General features: G+C 32.5%; 2 protein-coding genes across 8 annotated transcripts; one reads left to right on the forward strand and one right to left on the reverse strand.

Annotated features, from left to right (window-relative positions):
* Window positions 1-11,661, reverse strand: LOC105348989 (general vesicular transport factor p115). The gene is made up of 23 exons (XM_011458619.4): window positions 11,537-11,661; window positions 10,136-10,222; window positions 9,474-9,538; window positions 9,054-9,127; window positions 8,547-8,656; window positions 8,251-8,409; window positions 7,615-7,735; window positions 7,030-7,220; window positions 6,477-6,552; window positions 6,240-6,304; window positions 5,871-5,959; window positions 5,535-5,689; window positions 4,921-5,126; window positions 4,421-4,531; window positions 3,943-4,064; window positions 3,409-3,590; window positions 3,133-3,251; window positions 2,658-2,796; window positions 2,222-2,340; window positions 1,834-2,049; window positions 1,575-1,712; window positions 1,123-1,284; window positions 1-529 (listed from the first exon to the last, which is right to left on the reverse strand). The coding sequence occupies exons 1-23, from the start codon at window positions 11,603-11,605 to the stop codon at window positions 467-469; spliced, it is 2,838 nt and encodes a 945-aa protein (XP_011456921.3). The 5' UTR covers window positions 11,606-11,661; the 3' UTR covers window positions 1-466.
* A 366-nt stretch (window positions 11,662-12,027) lies between these two features.
* On the forward strand, window positions 12,028-19,382 carry LOC105348990 (very long chain fatty acid elongase 5). 7 transcript variants are annotated; one of them, XM_066067433.1, is made up of 5 exons: window positions 12,082-12,107; window positions 13,337-13,415; window positions 15,230-15,379; window positions 16,132-16,282; window positions 16,564-19,382. In XM_066067433.1, the coding sequence occupies exons 4-5, from the start codon at window positions 16,136-16,138 to the stop codon at window positions 17,125-17,127; spliced, it is 711 nt and encodes a 236-aa protein (XP_065923505.1). In that variant the 5' UTR covers window positions 12,082-12,107; window positions 13,337-13,415; window positions 15,230-15,379; window positions 16,132-16,135; the 3' UTR covers window positions 17,128-19,382. The 7 variants fall into 7 exon arrangements, with proteins under 7 accessions (XP_011456926.3, XP_034312036.2, XP_034312039.2 ...); XM_034456145.2 differs by lacking the exon at window positions 13,337-13,415 and having other exon boundaries at window positions 12,029-12,107; XM_034456148.2 differs by lacking the exon at window positions 13,337-13,415 and having other exon boundaries at window positions 12,064-12,107; window positions 15,230-15,286.
* Window positions 19,383-20,912: the final 1,530 nt, after the last annotated feature.

Genomic DNA, 20,912 nt, shown 5'->3' on the forward strand with positions numbered 1-20,912 from the left:
TGTTCTTTTAATTATGCTTTTATTTTTTAACAACCTCGTACAATAAATATGTACCATTTCATTACATCATCCAAAAAAAGACTATAATGTGTATGTACATGCATTGAATAAATAATTCTAAAATCGTTTAATTTTCAAACATACATAGCTAAAACTTTCAGCTCTCACACATGAACAAGACCGATTAATGTACATGAAGATTGGTTTTCACGTATCATGTGTATGGTAGAAATCTATGAGGAACTACAAATTGCTGGTTTTCAAATAAATGTTCTTAAACAATTGCACTTTTTATAAACATTCTTTCTATCACAGACTAGATTCATCTCTTTAAAACAAGCTGTCATTTTCTCCATTACGGTATACAGGTACTTGACCTGTTTTTGATATTACATGCACATGTAAAATATCAAATCCTTTTGCACTATTTTTTCCCATTCTAAAATTTAGTTGAATCAATCTCGGTTTAATCGTCATCCAAATCATCATCTAAATCATCATCTTCATCGTCATCATCATCATCTTCCACCTACAAAAAGAGATAAAAATATACAGAGTAATTATAAAGAACACATAAAATGATGTATTTTGTTATTTGTATTCTATATATCTGATGCGACATTGTATGGACACATTTCTATTTTATACATGTTATACATAACAAGTGAAAAGCTGTCAATGTGACAGCAAACCAGGTTTTCTTTTATGTGAACTGTATCCATAATCCACGGTAACCCTGAATTGATAAACACTACCTACCATATCCAGTGAAATGGAGTACCCATATGCAATATTCGCCAAAGAATGACTAAGTTCAAAAGCTGGTGTTTTTTTTTGTTGTTTTTTTTTAATAAATTATCAGAAATCAAATTCCTAGCAAAATGCACACCTCTGATATATTATGCACACCTCTGATATATGTACAACTGATCTGCAAAAGAACAACTTCCTATCTTGAAAACTGTAGGAGGATTTATCCGCACAATGAGGGTACCCTTTTGCAAGCCACCCACCCGCCCGCCTGCCATTTTCACCATTTTAATAGGATTTTTCCGTTGGAAAACCCGATTAATTACATTATATATCGCATGAAAAAGGAAATTAGGAGTGTCTCCGACTTACAGGGATATTATTCTCCTTCAGTAGTTTCTTGTAGTTGGCGATCTTTGTATCCTGGTCAGCCAGCAGCACCAGTAAGTCTTCCTGTTCCTTCTTCAGCGTATCTAGTTCCTCTAGGACTCCCTCCTTCTCACTCACTACACTATTTTTCTCTTCCTCCATTTTCTACAACGTTGTACACAACAATTTATTCCAAATAGAAATACAGGGTTAGTCAAGGACCTTGCTCAATAATACTGTAGTTTTGTAAATTAAAACTTAGCTCATGTATATATTTTAAAATCAAATTTTGTTTGGTAATGAATTTCTGATAACAAGCTTTAGAGGTGGATTGTCAAGAGCTTTTTTTTTAATTTTGAGAATTCTTCTCATAAAATTGAATTGTATTCCGATCTTTTTACATATCACAGTGCACAATACATAAAATCAAAACAAACTACATGGTATGCACATACATTGAATTTATCCAGTAGCTTTAGATTCTCTTCATTTGACTTTTTAACTCTTTCTTGTAATGTCATTTTTTCCTCCATTAGTTTGGCAAGTTGGGCTGGATCTGCCTGGGTTTCAGCATTGCTCTCTAATCTTTGTTTCTGTAATATACATATATTTAGGCTATGTGTTATAATGGTGCTACATTAAACTTACAAACACCTACAGCAATTTATTGTAGATGGTAATTTTTTCAAACCTTGCAACATCTCAAATACTTACCAGAGACTGAATCTGACCCTCAGCCTCATTGTTTTGAACACTTAGACGGCTAATTTCGTTATCTTTTTCTGCTGCACTTGTTCGAAGTTCTTGTAAATCACTTTGAAGTCTACTAATGGTGTTTTGTAAAATTTCTGATTCACTTGGAACAATATTTTCTTTATCCTCCTCTGAACTATTTACAACTCTAGCTTCAAGAACTGTAACATCTGTTTTCTGAAGAAAAAAAGAATTGCATCAAACTTTGAGTTGAATTGGTATCAAGATGAAAGATAAACAATACTCCTAGGGAGCCTAAATCTGCATCACAGCAAGCAGCACCTCAGTTAACCTTTAAATTTGAAAAATCTTTTAGCATAGCTTCAGACATTTTGATTTCATTGCTTACTAATTTCTCTATGGCCGAGTCTTTGTTGGCATTGTCTAATCTCATCTTCTCCAGCTGGTCTTGCAGGGAGCGGATTTCCTCGTCCTTTCTGGCATCAGCTGCTGGATTACTCTGAGCACCTTAAAAATACACACATACATGAATGTAAAGCACATGTGAACATATCAAAATCTGAACTATAATGTACACTGTCTTGACATAGTTATGGCTTACCCCCCCCCCCCCCATCTCTATTTTTAAGAGTACATGTACATGTATCTCTAACTTTGTTATAACTTTATACATAATGAATGAAAATTCTTTTGTAAATCATTAGTAGATTTGCATTCATGCAAACTATCCATCAAATACATGTACAATCTGAACTCATCATTTATAACACTTCAGTATCTCTAACATACTAGATGATAAATTGAACACTGTTGAGCTGTGCTACCTTTTTGAACTTTGAGCAGGGAGTTCTGGTCCTTGAGCTGCTGCACCTGATCCTTCAGTTGTCGGATCTCTTCCCCGGACATGGAATGTTTGGACTGGAGTTCTAGGAACTGCTGCTGGAGATCATTCAGTCTTTGATCCTAAATCAATACAAAAACTGACATAAAACACATTCCAGTTCTGAACAAAGAGAAATACTTTTAGGTTAACATTCTGAGCAAGATCAAATCAAGTTACACTTCGCAAGTTTTATAAATATTTTTGATTATTAAGAGAAACCCCAACTCTTGAGTGTTGTTACAGATTTATTAACATTTATGTTATTTTATTATGAATCCAATATCTGTCATATCCCTTTGACACAGGTACTGTATACATTTTCCTACGACTTCCATTAACACACAATTATATGTTTCAGTTTTTTTCACTGTAAGTTGAAACAATCACACCTGTTTTTCCTAAAACTTAATTAATACCTGTTCCTGTATAATGTCTTTATACTGGTTGACCACCAGTTCATGTTGTTGAAGATTTGCTAACTTTGCTTTATTCTCCTTCCTCCCAGCATCAGTTGATACAGCATCTAAAGCATCCACTGCAATAACCAGAACTTAAATTTCAAATTGTCCAACAACTTCAAAATTATGCAGAGACAACTACAATTTGGCTCATTTAAATGTAAATTGCATTTTAAACAACATTGCTATAGATCTCTCTCTCTCTCTCAATCCTTTCCATTCTTTCAGTCTTACCCTCTAAAGCTTTAAATATCCTTGTGAATTCATAATCAAAGGTAACTTCACTTGACTGCTTGTAGCTAACGTGTGGTTTTTTCGCTGCTTTCGTGTAACTTTCATTCTTAGGAACTTGTGATAATTTTTCTGTAAAAGTTTCTAGTCCTATTCTTTTTTCAATAATTTGTCTAAGTGAACTCCTGCAAGTAAAAAAGATTTCAAACAATGAAAACACAACATATTATCTAACAGTATTTCAAGCATTTAACTTTGTTTTCTATGCATTATACATGTGTAACAGTACTAAAATATTCTTCATTCTAGCCCACACATAAAGCCCCAAACAAAATACATGAAAATCAAATTAATAGTTGTACAATGTATACATATACATGTACAATACAAGTATTGAACCTAAGCAACCCAGTGGACAAGCTAATTATTGTCATTGGCTATGTTTACTTGTACTGTCATGTTAAATTCTATTTGGAGTTTTCCAAGAGACATGTATTGGCTAAACCAAAAAATAAGATAGTTCACATTTGTACGTACTTGTTAAATGTTTCATTCTGTTCATCATTATACAGAACAGTAATCCCCAGGAGGAATGCACACAGACCCTGCACAATGGATTCATTCTCATCACTGTCAGAGGCTGAAACTTGTGTAATTAGCTAACAGACAACTAAGGAAACTCTTCAATTGATGTAAAGCTGAAACAGCCTGTAAATGTCCCTTAAAATTCCATAGCATTTTCTGGTACACAATTTCAATCATAAGGAAATTGGTGAGATTTTGCCAAAACAAATTTAAGATTACAGATGTGATGTGAGGTGAAGCAAGATGACACTGTTAATGATAAAGTACCGGAAGCAAACATGACATTTGACCTCTATCATTCACCTTTCCCATTTAATGACATCCATCTTTGACCTTGCCCTTTGATATCAAATTCAAAGTCTCTACTCGGTTCAGTTCTTTTTTATGACAAATGAATCTTTGGAATGGCAAACTGACTATCAAAGGATACATATGGTACGTTGGCGGTGTTGGCGAGGAAGTGAGCCACAGTGATGGGGGAGTCAATCATCCAGGCACACAGCAGCTGCAGCAGACCTACCCGGGTCTGGAACCTCCCGCCCTATAAAAATATTATACAGAAATATTATTCATTTCAGCTTTGTTGATGAGAACTGTCTGTACATGTACATAAAATGCTACAACATTACATGTAGCTTTAATTTTTACATGCAAGTTACATACATGTATATCCCTTGAAACCATGTACTGGTAATTTTACATGGCATTTTGATCTACCATACATCAAGAAGTATCAAACAAAGGAATTCTAGTACACAAGGTAGACCCCTCTTAAGAGAAAATATCAATGAAAATTAACACACTAATTATTCAAGATCATCAAGATTACATAAATATAAATTTTGACAAAATAAATTCTGTTGTCCTGAAAAATAATATATTAGCGGTACATACATGTATTCACTGCCTGTGATCAAGTCTCAGTCTTACCTGTGCCAGTATATTGCAGCACTGCTGTAACAGAGACACCGGGGGACTGCCGATGCTGGTTGCTAGCTGCACTCGTAACAGCTGCTCCTTCTGCGTGCCATTATCCTGGATGGCATGCAACATTGCCACCGCTGCAAACCAGTTGGATAAGGAGTCGGCACTGAACAAACCACCGCAAAGTAACTGTCCAGCTGTTATCTGGTTTGCTGAAGAATTTATGGAAATATTGTAATTTTTAATTTTACCTATGAAGCGAATTGTTATCAGCAAGTTTAAAATCATTCTTCTTCCAGCACAGAAGATAATACTTGTAAGTTCGTTGTGTCATGATTGAAAGATATGAATCAACATGAAAAGGCTGCTCAACATTTCTCATGAAATTATACTGATCAGGTTCAAACTTTGTTCATTCAATGAAACATAAAAATCTACACAATAAACTGCACGTGGGAGTCATCTATTCTAAAAACATGAATATGTAGTACAGTAAAGTTATAGCTCTATTGTCCATTACTTGCTAAACAGCATATTGTTACTTATCATCTGGAGAAACACTTGGTTTGCTGACTAATGGATACAAGCCATACATAAATTGTCAGGACAAACAGACTCACCGTCTGAGGAGGTGGGCAGTAGAGTGGTGACGATCTGAGACTGGCCCACCTCGTTCTTATACAGGAAGGACTGGAAGCAGTACAGTACCGCACACCTCAGGGGGAAGGGCTGCTTCTCATTCACCATAGACATCAGCAGAACAACTATGGCAGGTCTATATATAGAGAGACAGAAGTTATACAGAATATTCTATAGGTATGCCATAAATACATACTGTATATATGAACATAAGGAACTGTCTTGTCTTTTGTTAATATGATTTTCATTTTTTAAGGATTTTCTGGGGGGGGGGGGGGGGGGGCAAAACAGTACGACAACATGAAATGGTAACACACCTTGGAGGATTTGAAGGAGCCATAACAGAGGCAAAATATTCTTGGTTTTGTAAATTCCCTCTTATGACCTCTGCAACGGTATTGATGGTCTAAAATAAAGAAGTGGAATATTATGACCAATCGAGCCATCTATTGTACACATACACACAAGGTACTCATTATTTAAATTTGTACAATGTATCCAGCTCATTACATAAAATTTCTGCAATACATGTGAATGTTTCAAATTGTGTTTCAAAAGTTGCATAGATTTAAACATGTCAGAATCCTCCATTAAACAAACGTAAAACAATTTTTGTAACATTGAACGCATTATTAATACACATGTAGTAAAAGATGCAAGTTGCAATCACATGAAAAATTGCTTACTTCTGTCAAGACATCAGCAGGAACCCCACTGGCCATCAAAATCGTACAAAGCTGTTTCAATAAACCTGCAAAAGAAAGATTCACTACACATTAATCTCTCCAAACTGAAAGTATATAGTAAGTTCACTGAAACTTTTATAATATATTTGTGAAAAAGTTTTCCTGTCTCAATCTTAAAATTTAACACCTTTCTCAGCATCAGTAGAAGCGCCAGGTACCAGTCGGTTGGTTACTTACCACACTGGAACATGGTCCGCTGACAGGCCGTGACCTGTTGCTGGGGAGTGTTGGGGGACACAAGGCATCGCACCAGCTACAACAGGAGGGAGATCTGGCTATTATACATGTACTGTAAACCAAGTTTTATTCATGTTGGCAAAAAATTTCAGGTTCACAGGAACCTCATCCCTGTGAATATGTTTTGGAGGAAATTAACAGTTCATTGCATGTCTTTCATATTGGCCTTAGATTATCTACTTACATGTAGGCTTGGTCACAAAAAAGAATTTTAAGAATCCAGTTAATTATTGGTAAATTACAAAATAAAGCTGTTGTGAAAAAAGGTTGTCCTGTATACAATTTTACTGATTATGATAAAATGTACATCTACTGAAATTTTCAAAAAGCATCCCACTGAAAGGTACAAATAGTTTTATTCATGAATGCAGTAATTCTAATATACACATGTAAATGAGAGTTGTGCGTCTTAATTGGTGTAACCAGGACACAAGAATTTAAACGGGGTAAAAGTAAATATGCTGGAAAGACAAATCTGTTAGTAGGAGCTAACCTGCAGCATGAGATGAAGGTTGGTCACTTTCTGGGCAGACCAGCCTGCCTGTGAATGGGTGTGCTGTGAATCTAGGTCAAAGTAGGGGGTGAGGCGCTGAATGTAGCTACTCTCTCGGAAGAAATTCTGGTTGGATGAGTTGTTCTTCAAAAGTGTAGTCAGCAGGAGGAGACAATCCTCTACTACTATACCTGGAAAGTTTATTGTGGTTAATTAATACAGTGTATTTAGTGCTTCATGTACTAACACGTTCGATTTGAGGCCAAAATCATTGACTAAGGTTGACTAATAGAAAATGCATAAAGCCTACCCAACTATTTACGGAACATCAATTCCTGGACACAGTTTTTAATGGCTTTAGAATATACATATACATGTACATGTTCTTATGAAAAAATTAAATTACAAGTTATATAAAAACATGATTATGTCCATACAATAATAAATATAACATCATAGTAGTGAAAATGAACAAAATAAGGCAATATTAAACTACCAGAAACTCCTTTTTTTTTTACCCACTTATGAATTGAAAATACTTTTAATTTTTCAACTAGTGAGTAAAGTTTAATCACAAAAGAATACCTCCATCACTGTTGCCCTCATCTCGCACAATGTCCAGCAATCTCTCAAAAGCATTCTCAAATGCCACGATCTTCTGAAGGTTTGTGTTGCCCTTGGTTAGCTGGGTAAGTAACAGCAATGCCTGCAGATACAGATACATATATGTAGTACATTCATGTTATAATTAAAGATAGAAAATTAATATTCATAATACATGTACATGAACAAGTAGTATCTGAAAATGTACAAAAATTGTTCTTTTTTTTCTCTCTGTTCTTTACAAACTAAACAGGGCTTAATTTCTCAGTAATAGATTTTTTTTTCTTTAAGTAATACAGGACAATGATTTAATGATGATTCCTATATAATACTCTGCTCTCTCTAGAGTCTGTTATGGTTAATAAGGTCCAGTAACAAAGAGCATTTTTTGTAATTTAGATCATCTATCTACATTTAACAATAAACAGAGCTAGTACTTGTTAATTTAAGTTAAATTCATTTTATTTGTAGTGAGGACCCAGTAATTTTTATCTTAAAATAAAACTAGCAGAAATACACAATGTACTTGTATGCATCAAACCATCACACGTCAACAGTACAGGTATACACATGTAACTATAGACTATTCTTTTACAGCTTTTGGCAGAATATACCTACATCATTGCGGATGATTTCTCTGCTGTCGGACAACAAGTCCATTAGTTTGGAGACTCCCATAGGGCTGACGAGGATGGCTTCCTGTAAATCTTTGCCTTTATTGGTCAGTAGAATAGTCAGTAACTTTACTGTTGGCCATCTCACATGAAAATCATATTCCTGCAAAATAGAATTCCTATTAGTACAGTGTATTGAATCAGGTGGTTCAATTAATTTGTTACAGTTGATTATTTTCTCAAGTTATTTTTTCATAGTACATGTATTAAGAAAAATTTAAGGATTAACAATAGACAAACCTCCAAGAGGGAAAGCAGCAATGAAACATTTTCGTGTTTTTTAGTAAATATCTCTGTAAACTGGGCTCCTAAATCTCCTGGAAGGTTAGCTGGCATATTGGATTCATCGTCTAGAGTGTAAATTGGATTGAAAATTATGGCTATTTTTACTAAAACTTCACTTTTTATAACCTAGACTTGAATGAATCTCTTTAACACAAACAAATATATGTATATTAATTGGGCCGGTCCAACAATTTTAAATGACTTCAAAGTAAATAATGCATACCCAAGCATGTAAGAACAACACAATCGTGCAAGTACATCAAATAAACTTTTTTATGTCTACATGTACATCATCACTAAAACACTCAAAATTGATATCATACTCAGAAATGTGGAAGTGCTTCGTAGATTTAATTGGATATAGAAACCCCTTACATGTATTTTACTTTACATTAGAACTGTTGAATAATACGTGTACTGTACATAAAAAAACATAAATATGATGGAAAATAGATTTCTTACCATCATCTAAAGGTTCATTAGATAAAACATTACAAAGAGCATCCAGTGCATATCCTGTTATTTCAGAGTCACTCCTAAAAAGAACAAATCAAGATGTATCATATTGGAATTATAAAACATCACATGTGCAAATTTCATTTGGGGTATATTTATGATTGATGCATGTCTTATCATATGGAAAAATATTTATTTCCATGACATCAAATTTTTAGAGGTAAATTAAAGACCATAGTGGCTTCAATGTTGCGTTAACTGCATGCATGTTCACACAAGGTCATTTGGCTAGAAATTTCATGAAAATTATCTAAATAATGATTTTATGAATGTACGGTTGTAAAATTCAAATGACCTAGATATTTTCTCATCTTTGGAAGTAAGGCTACACATGAAGATTATCTTTTAAATTGTGTACATTAATACCTATCTGTCTCCAGTGTTTGTACCAATACATCCATTGCTTGTGTTCCAACTTCCAAGCGAAATTTCTGAAATCAGTGACAAGGGTCGCTATTAATGATGAAAGTATAACTAACAGGTGAATAATCTTAACAATTATATAATATTGTTTTTCATTAAAGTGTTAATTTATAGATGATAAGTTTATTTCAGTTACTCAAAACAACTTGTTTCTCTTGATTGACTGGATTATCTTAACAAAATACATAAACTTACGGCATATTGCGTTCTAATTTTTGCACAATTTACCACTACTATGACAAATTATGCAATTAATATTCTGTTTATGTTAAAATTTGCAATTCTCAGTTGCAGTTACACTAGAAGGTTACTTGTAAAAATATCTGGTAACAGTGATCTTTAATGACTTTTTAAAAGTTGGACATGTTGGGCTGTAATATATGGTATTCTTACAGTAACCATAATCTTTTCTTGATTTCCCTTGAAGGCCTTATCTTGCTCCAAATGTTTAATGTCAATAAACAATCAAAATTAAATCCTCAAAAATTTTATAATAAATATTTATAGATTTCTTTTATGACAAACTGATAGTGATTTTGCAACAAATTGCCATCATTCTGACGGAGTAACCAGTTAACTGTTGCAATCCCTAATATATATCAAACCTTTGACATGGCTTTAAGTGCCCTGACTGCATCTCTTCTGTCATCGAGTAAGGTAGAAGACTGTACCCTATCCACAAGACGTTCAACCTACAATTCACCAAATACGTTTATATTAAACTTTATTCTTAAATGGCATATCATTTTCGACATTTATTGAATTTCATACTTTTTTTTTTAATCATTGAGCCTAATAGTGTTACACTTCACCACTGGTCCATTTACAAATACAGTTCTGTATTTATGCAATAAAATCTTGTACATAAATCTTTATATCTTGTAAAATCTCAATAAAACCTATACTCATGGACAAGACCAATTCTCGTTAAGCACCATTTCTCACAAATACCTTGTTGCATCATTTTTTGCACATATATTTATGAATTATTGCATCAACCATATATCTATGTTTTATAAAATGAGATAGCAATGCACTAACGAGAAAGCATTGGTATTTGGCTAATAGTTCTGCAGTTTACCATAATTTTAGCTGCAGAACAGTAACTGGACAGAATTTTGGACAGACAGACCATAGAGCTACAGTCCATACATGCAAAAAAAAAATTGCAATTTATGTCCCAGAGAAATTTGCACTTAATGTCACAGAGAAATTTGCACTACTTTAAGACATATCTACCTAATTTCCTTACACGTTCTGTGAAAAAAAAATCTGCAGTCATCTTACTACAGATGTAATCACTTGAATTGCCTTTGAATTTGTTTTAAACTCTACACCATGCTACTCTCAGTCAAGGTATGAATTTAACAAAAATTATTGAGGTCGATTGTGGTGCATGAGAGAAAGTAGCTCAATGAAGAGCATTCTAAACCAAAATTTATGATATCTTTATGTATACTGGCATACGACCGATTTTCGCCAATGACCATTTCTCCTCAGTGCATTGTTACATCATTTTATCAACACATAAAATCATATATGAAAATTGATGTAACAATACCCTGTCGAGAAACGTAACTTTGCGAGTATTGAGGCGTGTTCAGCAGAGATGGTGCGTGTGGGCGCTATACCTGAAACACACATTTTGGTGAGCCCTTTCAAGCATTCGCTCTGCTGAACACGCCTCTCGTTGCAGGCCAGTAGGCCTTAGTGGCATCGCTATATCAAAGTTCATATCGTGATGACTGATAGAACTGGAAGTATTACTTTTCTAATTATTTCACTGTAATAGCATTTATAATTATGCAATCTTGACATCTAACAATGAATACTCTTTTTTTAGCGTATATTTCATACCAATATGTTTGTTTACGTTTATTGTAGGCAGTAGAGAAAACTCGAACTGCCGGTTACAGTAATTTTCCAGGAGAACTATTGCATTAAACTGTATATCAACGAAGCTCTGAATATAGAGATATGAATTGTGTTTTAAAATATCGTTGTACCGTTTCAACACCCGTGGGCTGCCCAGCAGTCCCTTGAGGTGTACTCAAATACTTTCGGAAGTAGTCCATCTTTCTGCTTTCGTGGAGCTTCAGCAATACGCATGCGCTCTACCTGGATAATTTAATTTGACTAAAATGAGAAAAATATGCAATAAACTAGGGGTTGTGCCATCCCTACTATGTAAACATTAGTTGAAGCATTCCAGTAGCATTTTCAATTCAAATTTTCAAATGAAAATAAAAAATTTGATTGTTTTCGTTTTTATAGTTTATGTGTAAATAATAGCAAAAGAGAAAAAAAAGATGTAAAATTTTTAACATTTAATTTCATCTAAAAACTTTTGTAAAATTCAAAGATCTATGTTATTTAAGTGTTTAAAAATGTTTTAATTGCACGATTTACCATGTTTACTCAGAGACATAAATAATGTTATTTATGTCTCTTGTTTACTTGTCTTCGTTTATTAGAGTTTTATTATATAAAATTAAAACCGGATCTACACCATCACATCTAAAACATTGCACATTCATGACATTGTGATGGTGTGACAGAGGATGCCCTAAAACTACGGTAAATAAATTCCGCTATTTATTTTTGCAAGTTTATTCATTCATAAAGACGGTCTGATCTCACCATCAGTGTATCATTGCAAAGTTGCTAATTTGAAATTCAAACTTTATCAGCTCACCTGAGCACAAGATATCCCGGTTGTAGTAAACAGGTAAAATTTAATGGGGGGGGGGGGCATAAAATTATTTTATTTTGCTCACGTTGAAAGAAAATAGCAAGAAATGTTTTGCATGTGACCTGTTGTAATGGGTTATCATTTAAGCCAATTTAATTTAAAACAAAAGAAATGCAGGTCACTGTTTGTAACTCTTACAGCATCCTAGCGTACATCATGGGTTTCGATAGTCTATCACTAAACGATGTCTCTAATGATTGTCTCCTCTAGTCAACAATTTTAAAACTATATCATTTTTAACCTCAGACATGGCATCGAAAATTTCTGATATTAAATCACAGAAATGTGTTTTTATACATAAATAAATTAACTTGATGCCACTATTAACCATTAAAAATCAGCATCATGTTTTCCTATAGTATGATTTATCTGCAAATTTCTTTGATGGTAATTAAAATAAATGTGGAATAACCTTATAAATATATCTAACAATGCTTTCAGTTGTTTTTAAAGTTTTTATTTCAATTAATTTAACTTAAATCGAAATTTATAGCGCGCTTTGGCTTCAATATTAAGAAAACTTTACAAAGTCGTGTAATAATATTAGCATGAAAATACGACATCAGAAGTATATTTTACAAAACATTTAACGAGTTTAGATATTGTGATATTACAAGCAATTTTAATGACTTTATACATGTATATTTAAGTAAGTAATCGTGAAAAATTGTATTTTACTAGTCTCTTGATTGTGGGATTTAATTAAATCTTTGCAAGCAGCATAACTAGGGTAGTGTATAAAAACGAAAGGAGACTCTGTATATCAAGTGTCCGAATTTTGGAGAAAACTCGAAATAAACTTAATATAAACACATGATTATTGGAAACACCTGATGGCCGGCAGGATACAATTTTATTTTTTTTTTAAATAGATTGAAAAAATTCTTTTGAACATAAAAGATTGTTGAATTGATTAAGATATATATTAAAGGTGGTTTGAGTAAGTGTTAATCTTGTTTAAAAATCTTTGGGTATATAATGACTTTGTGTGAAATTTGAATGATTGTAGTTTTGTATTAACATTATATTATTTTTATAAGAGTTTAAATTTTAGAGATTTAATAAGTCCCTGCTTGCGTTGTCCAATGTGAGCTGTGTGGTCCTGTGGTCTCATACTAGCTCCTTTTGGCTGAGTAAGAATGCATGTATATTTTACTGATTTGATATATGTAAAAAAAATTGAAAAAAATTGTAGTTAATTCTGCATTACTTTTGTAAATGCCTATTACTCTTTTATAAAATGAGTATAATTTGTAAATATAGAATGAGTAAAACAGTCTTTTATGACTGTCACTAGTGCTGAAACAATGATGCAAAATATATTTATATTTACAGAATATTAGATAACATATATTATATGATGAATATGAGTGAAACAGTTTTTTTTTACTGTCACTGAAACAATGATGCAAAATATATTTATAAATTAATTGACACAAGATTTATAGACATGATAGAAATTAACAAAAAATTAATAGTTTGCATGCAGATTATATTAAATCCAGTTATATTCAGATCAATTTCACCTATAAATAAATGCCAAATTACATGTAAAATTATTTTGCAATGGGAATGAGGTACAAATAGATAAAACCAGGAAGTCCTCATTCATATCATTGAGTGTGTGCCTAGTACTCTAAAGGAAGTCTCCACTTAGGTGAAACATTTCCATGTGTTCTGTGTGGTTAGATCAATTAGATAATTTACTTTGTTTCCTGTATGTGAATCCTCACTATAAAGGACATAAAAGGTATAGGACAAGAATTCTTCATTCATTTTTTTCATATGGTTTATCTATTATAATAAGTGAGGAGGAATATATCGGTACTTGGGTCAGCTAAGCCAATGGTGAGCCTCCCAATAATGCTGAATTAGGTTCTAAAACTCTACAAGAGATCTCAGTTTTAGTTAAACATAAAAGGTATTTATTCAGTTTGTCTCTTAAGTGAATCCTTTCTTTAAAGTCACTGGAATGTTTTATCTTCTCTGATGAATTGTAGAAAATTTACACTCAAAGCCCCCCCCCCCCCCAAAAAAAAAAAAAACAACTTAAGTGCTAACTGCTAACCTAGAAGTTGTCAGCTATATAAAATGCACATGATCAGGATTGTACTACCAATTGTGACTGTACATGCTGTGGTTGTTAATAACTAGACAAATTGTTATCATTTGTTTATAATCTGTATATTTTTCTAGGACATGCTCATTTTCCCATGTTATATTGAATAAAGATTTAAACTTGTATTGTTATCACGAATGGGAAGATTAAATGAGACAGGTGCTTATGGATACGGACAAGTTAATAATAATCCACAGATGGAGCGTTTATAGATACATTGTTATGAGTTTCGATCTAAACATACACAAATTGAGTGAAAAGGATGAATAGCTAGGGCATTTCAACATGGTTATTTTTTCAAGCCAGGTCACTTTTTTAAAACATATGCAATTATGGATGTGGTCTATTTAATAATTAATTTATATCTCTTTAGTTTTGATTGTTTGAAAATAATTAAGAACCCTTCAGGAGGATATATAAGTGGATAAATGTTTCACGCAAGTTCAATATGGTATTATATAAAATTAAATAATTATGATGATGAGTGTTTGGACCCCTTTTTGAATGCAGGTATCAAAGGGTTTTAAGGGGGAATAATTTGGGGATTGGATTGGAATGGTAAAACCTATGGATATTAGATATATTTTTGTAATCAAATTATTCTGTTCATTGCTTTCTTTCTAAAAAAAATGTTGTCAAATTATCAAATTCAAATAAATTCTCTTTCTTTCTCTAAGGTAAAATTCACCATATACAGCTTAAAAATTGATGAAAAAAGGTGAACAGTTTACTCTTGATGATTATTAGCAAACACATACACCAACCCTTTAGCAACTGAGTACCGCTAATACATGTTCATATAAACAATCACATTTGTTTCTTTCATAGATGCAGATAATGGTTGAATAGGGCAGCTTGTGAGGTTTGAACACAATCAATACTCAGGTTAACCTGTCAGGTGTAAGAGAACAGGTGCATCACCGTGAAAACTGTACAGGGACAACATTATCATTATCAACATTTACTGTATGACACACAGTAAGCCCTTAGAGAAGAAAAATAAGCTTTTTACAGTTTTGCAGTGAATTATTTTTGGGGAAGCTTAATTTACACTGGTTTATTACTTGAATGTTGAATTTATTCTTGCTGATAATAGAATAATATAATTTTGTCTGTAGACATTACAAAGAACTTGACAAATCCCATATATATTTTAAGTCTTGAAAAACAGGAACTAAAAAGTCCTTTGCAACTCAACCTGATAAGGGGTTAAATTAACAACAAAAAATGTGTAACATTAATGGAACATTCCAACCTTTCAGTCTTTTTTGGTTTAGGTAGGAGGTGGATGGTGGTATCACTATTTCATAAGTGAAATAAACTTTGTGAAATATTTTTTCATTAAATTATTTTTTTAAGTCTTGAAAAACAGGTACTAAAAAATGTCCTTTACAACTCAACCTGATAAGGGGTTAAATTAACAACAAAAATTTAACAATTAATATCATACATATAATACATTTAATTTGTTTATATTTTAAAATTGTGTCAGTGTCCTTGTATGCATTTTGCAATTACCGTTAACTTCCAAGGTCATGACTTCGAACATGTGCACTGAATTCTCATGGTATTGAAATCTGCCATTGTTGTTCTCTCTTGATGTTTGCGATCCTCAAAACCTTTAACAGTTTTTTATTTGTTAGTCTTATTCTAATAATGAGTTGGTCTGGGTTTTTTTTTTTAAACTTTAAATAGCTACTGGTATATCATTTGATTTCTTCTTTTAACAGAGCCATGGCGGTTAGTGTGGAAAGCCTGCAGAGATTCCTCTCCATCACTGTGTCTCTCCCCTCATTCCCTGTCTGTTGCTGTTATTTAGTGATGATCATATTCCTGGCTCCTATCTGGCAGCGGAAAACTTCTCCTTTACAAATTCGTCCTGTAAGCTCAAATTTTCTAAATTTTAAGTTAACAATGTTTATTTCAGTAACTCCATAGATAACCTCTTGTTCTTGATTTATTGATTATGGTGGATGTCTTAGTTTACATATTAATTTTTTACAAATTGAAACATTTTTGCTCTCTCTCTCTCTCTCTCTCTCTCTCTCTCTCTCTCTCTCTCTCTCTCTCTCTCTCTCTCTCTCTCTCTCTCATGTCATTCCTTAATGTTTTATTTATACATGATGTTACATTACCTTATTTTCATTTCATGTCTTTTCCAGATCCTTATTCTCCACAACTTTGCCTGCAGTTTGGTCAGCATCTATGCTTTCTTTGGCTTCCTGAATGGAATCCTCCGGAGCGAGTCCATGTTCCAGAAGGGAGACTCGGACATACTGAGGCCGGTGTACCGTGTCTACTGGCTCACCAAGCTGCTGGAGCTCCTGGACACAGTTTTCATGATCGTTCGTCACAGGCGGCGCCAGATCAGCTTCCTCCACGTCTATCACCACAGCTCCATCCTCCTGCTCAGCGACGTGGCCTATCACATGTACCCTTGGCCCGGAATTGCCTTTTACCTCATGAACAACTCATTTGTCCACATCGTTTTGTACACATACTATGGGCTTTCAGCTTTATTTCCAGACAGGTCTTTTCCTTGGAAAAGACACATCACTGAGCTCCAGATATTCCAGTTTTTCGTCGGTTTTGTGCATGCAACCATAGGCTATGTTTACCATGGGTTTTGTATATATGGGATTTTCTATGGAATAACCATGACTGTATTATTCTCAAATTTTTATTATAAGGCATATTTAGCTCCAAAAAACCCAAAGGAATCTTAATTTTTCATTGGGTTTAGATCAGAATATAAAAAATAAAAAATATTTTAACTCCGTATTTTATAATGCATATGGATGCATTATATTGGGTGCAATTAGATCCAGCATGAGACCAAGGAATGTAGATATATGGCTTTTATGAATTTTTTTTATTTTTTTTTTTATTTTACAACAACGAATAATGTTTTTGAATTTTTTAGAAGCAACACTGTACCATTGTTTTATTGCTCCAGTGGAATGTTTGAAATTCTTCAAATTATTTTCTTAGTTGCATTTTACAACCATCATTAATCTGTTGTGATTGTCCACAATTCATCAACGAAACTTTGTATTTATAAAGATTGTGATTCCACCCATTCTCCATTATTCTATCTACTATCTATTCCATGAAGTAACCACTTCATCATGAATCGTGATTTAAATAAAAAGGTTGGAATATGTTCCATTCATGTTAAACATATGTTCAGTTAACAAAACTTACTGTTCAGAAAATTTTTATGTTGCTCAATGACTATTGATGGTTTATGGAAAAAAACTGTATTTTTGATTTGACGTGGGAAAAGATTGAAATGTTCCATTAATGTTACAGATTTGTTGTATGTTGAGATTAACAAAACTTTTTGTCATGATATGTTTAAGTCATAGGCAGCCAAAAATTTATTGCTGCATATGATTTATACATTTAACAAAGAATACAGTAGCTTGATGCCTGCAAGTGTATGGAAAGAAATTATATATTTTTTCAACTTTTAAAGATATTCTAGTCTAAGATGATTTATAGAATTTAATTTATACAATGTAGATTTTTTATTTATATCTGTATATAAACATGAAATCAAAAGAGTTACACACAAGATCATATGGTATATCCAATACTGTCATGTTATTCTAATTAATATGAATATAAAATCTACTCAGGTGAACTAAAATGAATATCAATAATTTATTCCACAGTTTGGAAACAAATTATATCACAGTTTGAAGAAAAAAAAATGAATTTGAAAACAGAAGAATAAATGCAATATTAACAGTTAAATTATTTTTGCAAAACAAATTTCATCTAACAGCTAGCAGATGTGATTGGTTATTTTTTTCTCAACTTAAATCAACTACACTATATATGCTTATTGGATTTGGTTAGCAAAAATAATTTAATGTTCTGAAGACAATTTTTTACTTTGTTTGCAAATTAAGGCTCCTACCATAGTGTATCATAAAAATACTTTAGTTTTATAGCTCGAACATTTCATACATAAAATACATGTACTGGTTAGTGAGTAGTGCAATGGTTTGATGTCTCCACATTTGTATACATGATATTATGTAAATCAGTGATATCTTCTTTCAAGAATTGAGATAAAAAAAAAATTCTTGGATTTTGCATGTTCTAAATAAATATTCTAGAAATCTCATGATTAATGATATTATGATATAACAGATATGTTCTTAAATATTTTTTACTCATCAAATGCCAAAGTTATGTTTTTCATTTTGAAATTTACCATCATTGGTCATCAGTTAAATGATGAAATTGTCTTTGTAATTTGGATTGTATAGTGTTCCTAATTCAGTAATCCACCTTAAATTTGCTCAGAATAGTATATGCAATCTAAATTCAATACTCGTTTTGAATATCTAGTGTAACAGTGGTTTTTTTTTTAGAAATTTAGTGTAGGAAAAGTGCAAGATAAAGAATTTTACCATCAGGGTTCTGCGATCCTCAGCCTCAAAAAGGGTTTTTTTTCATCCTAAAAATATTATTTATCCTTCAAACTTTATAAATGAAGTAAAATAAAAAGAAATTTTTTGATACTATCCATGTACCGGGTATGTTATGAAGTTATTGAAATTTTGGCCATGATGAATATAAAAGAATAAATAAAGTTTACAAGTTGAGATAAAATCAGTAAAAAAAAGTCGTAATGGTGCAACAATGGCTCGAACCCTATTACCTCTAGATAGTAGGTCTTCTTGGAGCCACTTAGCCAAGCTGCTTGTTGCATGGATTAGTGTAATATTAACACTTCAAGACTGACTAAATGTACCTTAATGAAAGGCAGATTTATGGTACGGATAAAAAAATTCCAGATTATTTAGAGTCAATCTTATTATCGAACATTGCTGAGGATTGGAGATTGTTAATGCTTGATGTGAAAATTTCATGGCAGATTGTCTCAGGTTACCTATTAATATGTATACTCTAACTTATACATGTATTTATAGTTGTTTATCATTAATTTTATATTATTAAGAAGAATATATTTATAAGTGGTAATGTAGTATTATATGGAAAATACTTGTAATAATCATCTTAATTCTTGTCAGTGCTCATAACTGACATGATTAATTAATTATAATTATCATGCAGTATGAAATTCAGGTTGTGACAATTTTGTTTCACTGAAATAATTTCATGACGCAATCTCTCTCTCTCTCTCTCTCTCTCTCCTCCCTCTCTCTCTCTCTCTCTCTCTCTCTCTCTCTCTCTCTCTCTCTCTCTCTCTCTCTCTCTCTCTCTCTCTCTTGCAGATTAAAGATTCTAAGGTTTTTCATTTGATTTACTGTAAATATATGTTAATCAGCCAAGAAGATTTTGATTTTCTCCTGATCAAGTCATTTTTTATTTTCAAATTCCATGGGATTAGATGTCAATTAATTAGAGTAAAAAGAAATTATAATTAAATTAGCTAGAGCATTTAAAAAGAGATTTCCTATATTCAGTACCAAATGAGAATGGAGGAAAGGAGAAGAAAGAGAGATATGTCATAATATATTGCATGTTTTGGTGGCTTTACTCAGACACTAGCAATATAAATTTAAGTTGATTAATTGTACAAAGGGGAGTAACTTGTACCAAGATTTCTCATTTCTTGCATACCATTCCATTGATTAGGAAATCCATCATATTGCATATCAATTATTATTTATTACTTGCACTTCTATATCTGTATGGATTATTTACTGATAAGTGAAAGAAACTTACTGGTTTATATAGATATATATATGGATTTTGTATTTTTTAAATTATATTCTCTATAGCTAAAAACAGAGGAACCAAATACTGCACATGTCCAATTGTTAATCCAGAATTATTCAAGATTTTGCTATGTTAATTGAATACATATCAACACCATTAGGTGTTATGGTGCATGTTTTATTACTTTGTATATGGAATACAAAAATATATGTATGTATTTTGCAATTTATAAATTTGATAAATCTTTACTTTGATTTAATTATCTGAGTTTTTTCAATTTCGATAAGTTTTTTCTTTTTGCTGACTGGTAGGAAGTTGTTATTTTGGCATTGTGCTGTTCATGGAGGAGAGATACGCACAAACATGGGTAGAGAGGATGTTAATACATGCAGATTTATTAAATTAGGGCCTGCAGGCATGCTATGGTGCTCTGTTTACAACAGTCCACCCTTGTGTCAGTCCATATGAGCATTATTTTTTGGAGTGGTCCAGCATATAAAAAAATCCCTATGCTTCACACATAAAAAGGTTTACATAGACCTTAAACAAGATTTCTTCCAGTCAAAGAGCAAGGTCAGACCTTGTAAAATCCTCGTTCAGGTCATATATATTTTCTCTCACCCTGCCTCTATCAGTAAAAGGTGTGTAATGACCTTGAACTATTTTTCAGGTCAAACATGAAGGTCATAACAGCTGATCCCTGTGATAAGTAATCTTGTATGGCAGTATTGGTTTAGAACAATTGGTGACATTCATCTCACAACATGCATTTATCTATGAAAGTTAATAAAGATCATTTTATGCATTTTAA

Source organism: Magallana gigas, chromosome 7 (genome assembly GCF_963853765.1).
Source record: "Magallana gigas chromosome 7, xbMagGiga1.1, whole genome shotgun sequence".
Classification (NCBI taxonomy): Eukaryota; Metazoa; Mollusca; class Bivalvia; order Ostreida; family Ostreidae; genus Magallana; species Magallana gigas.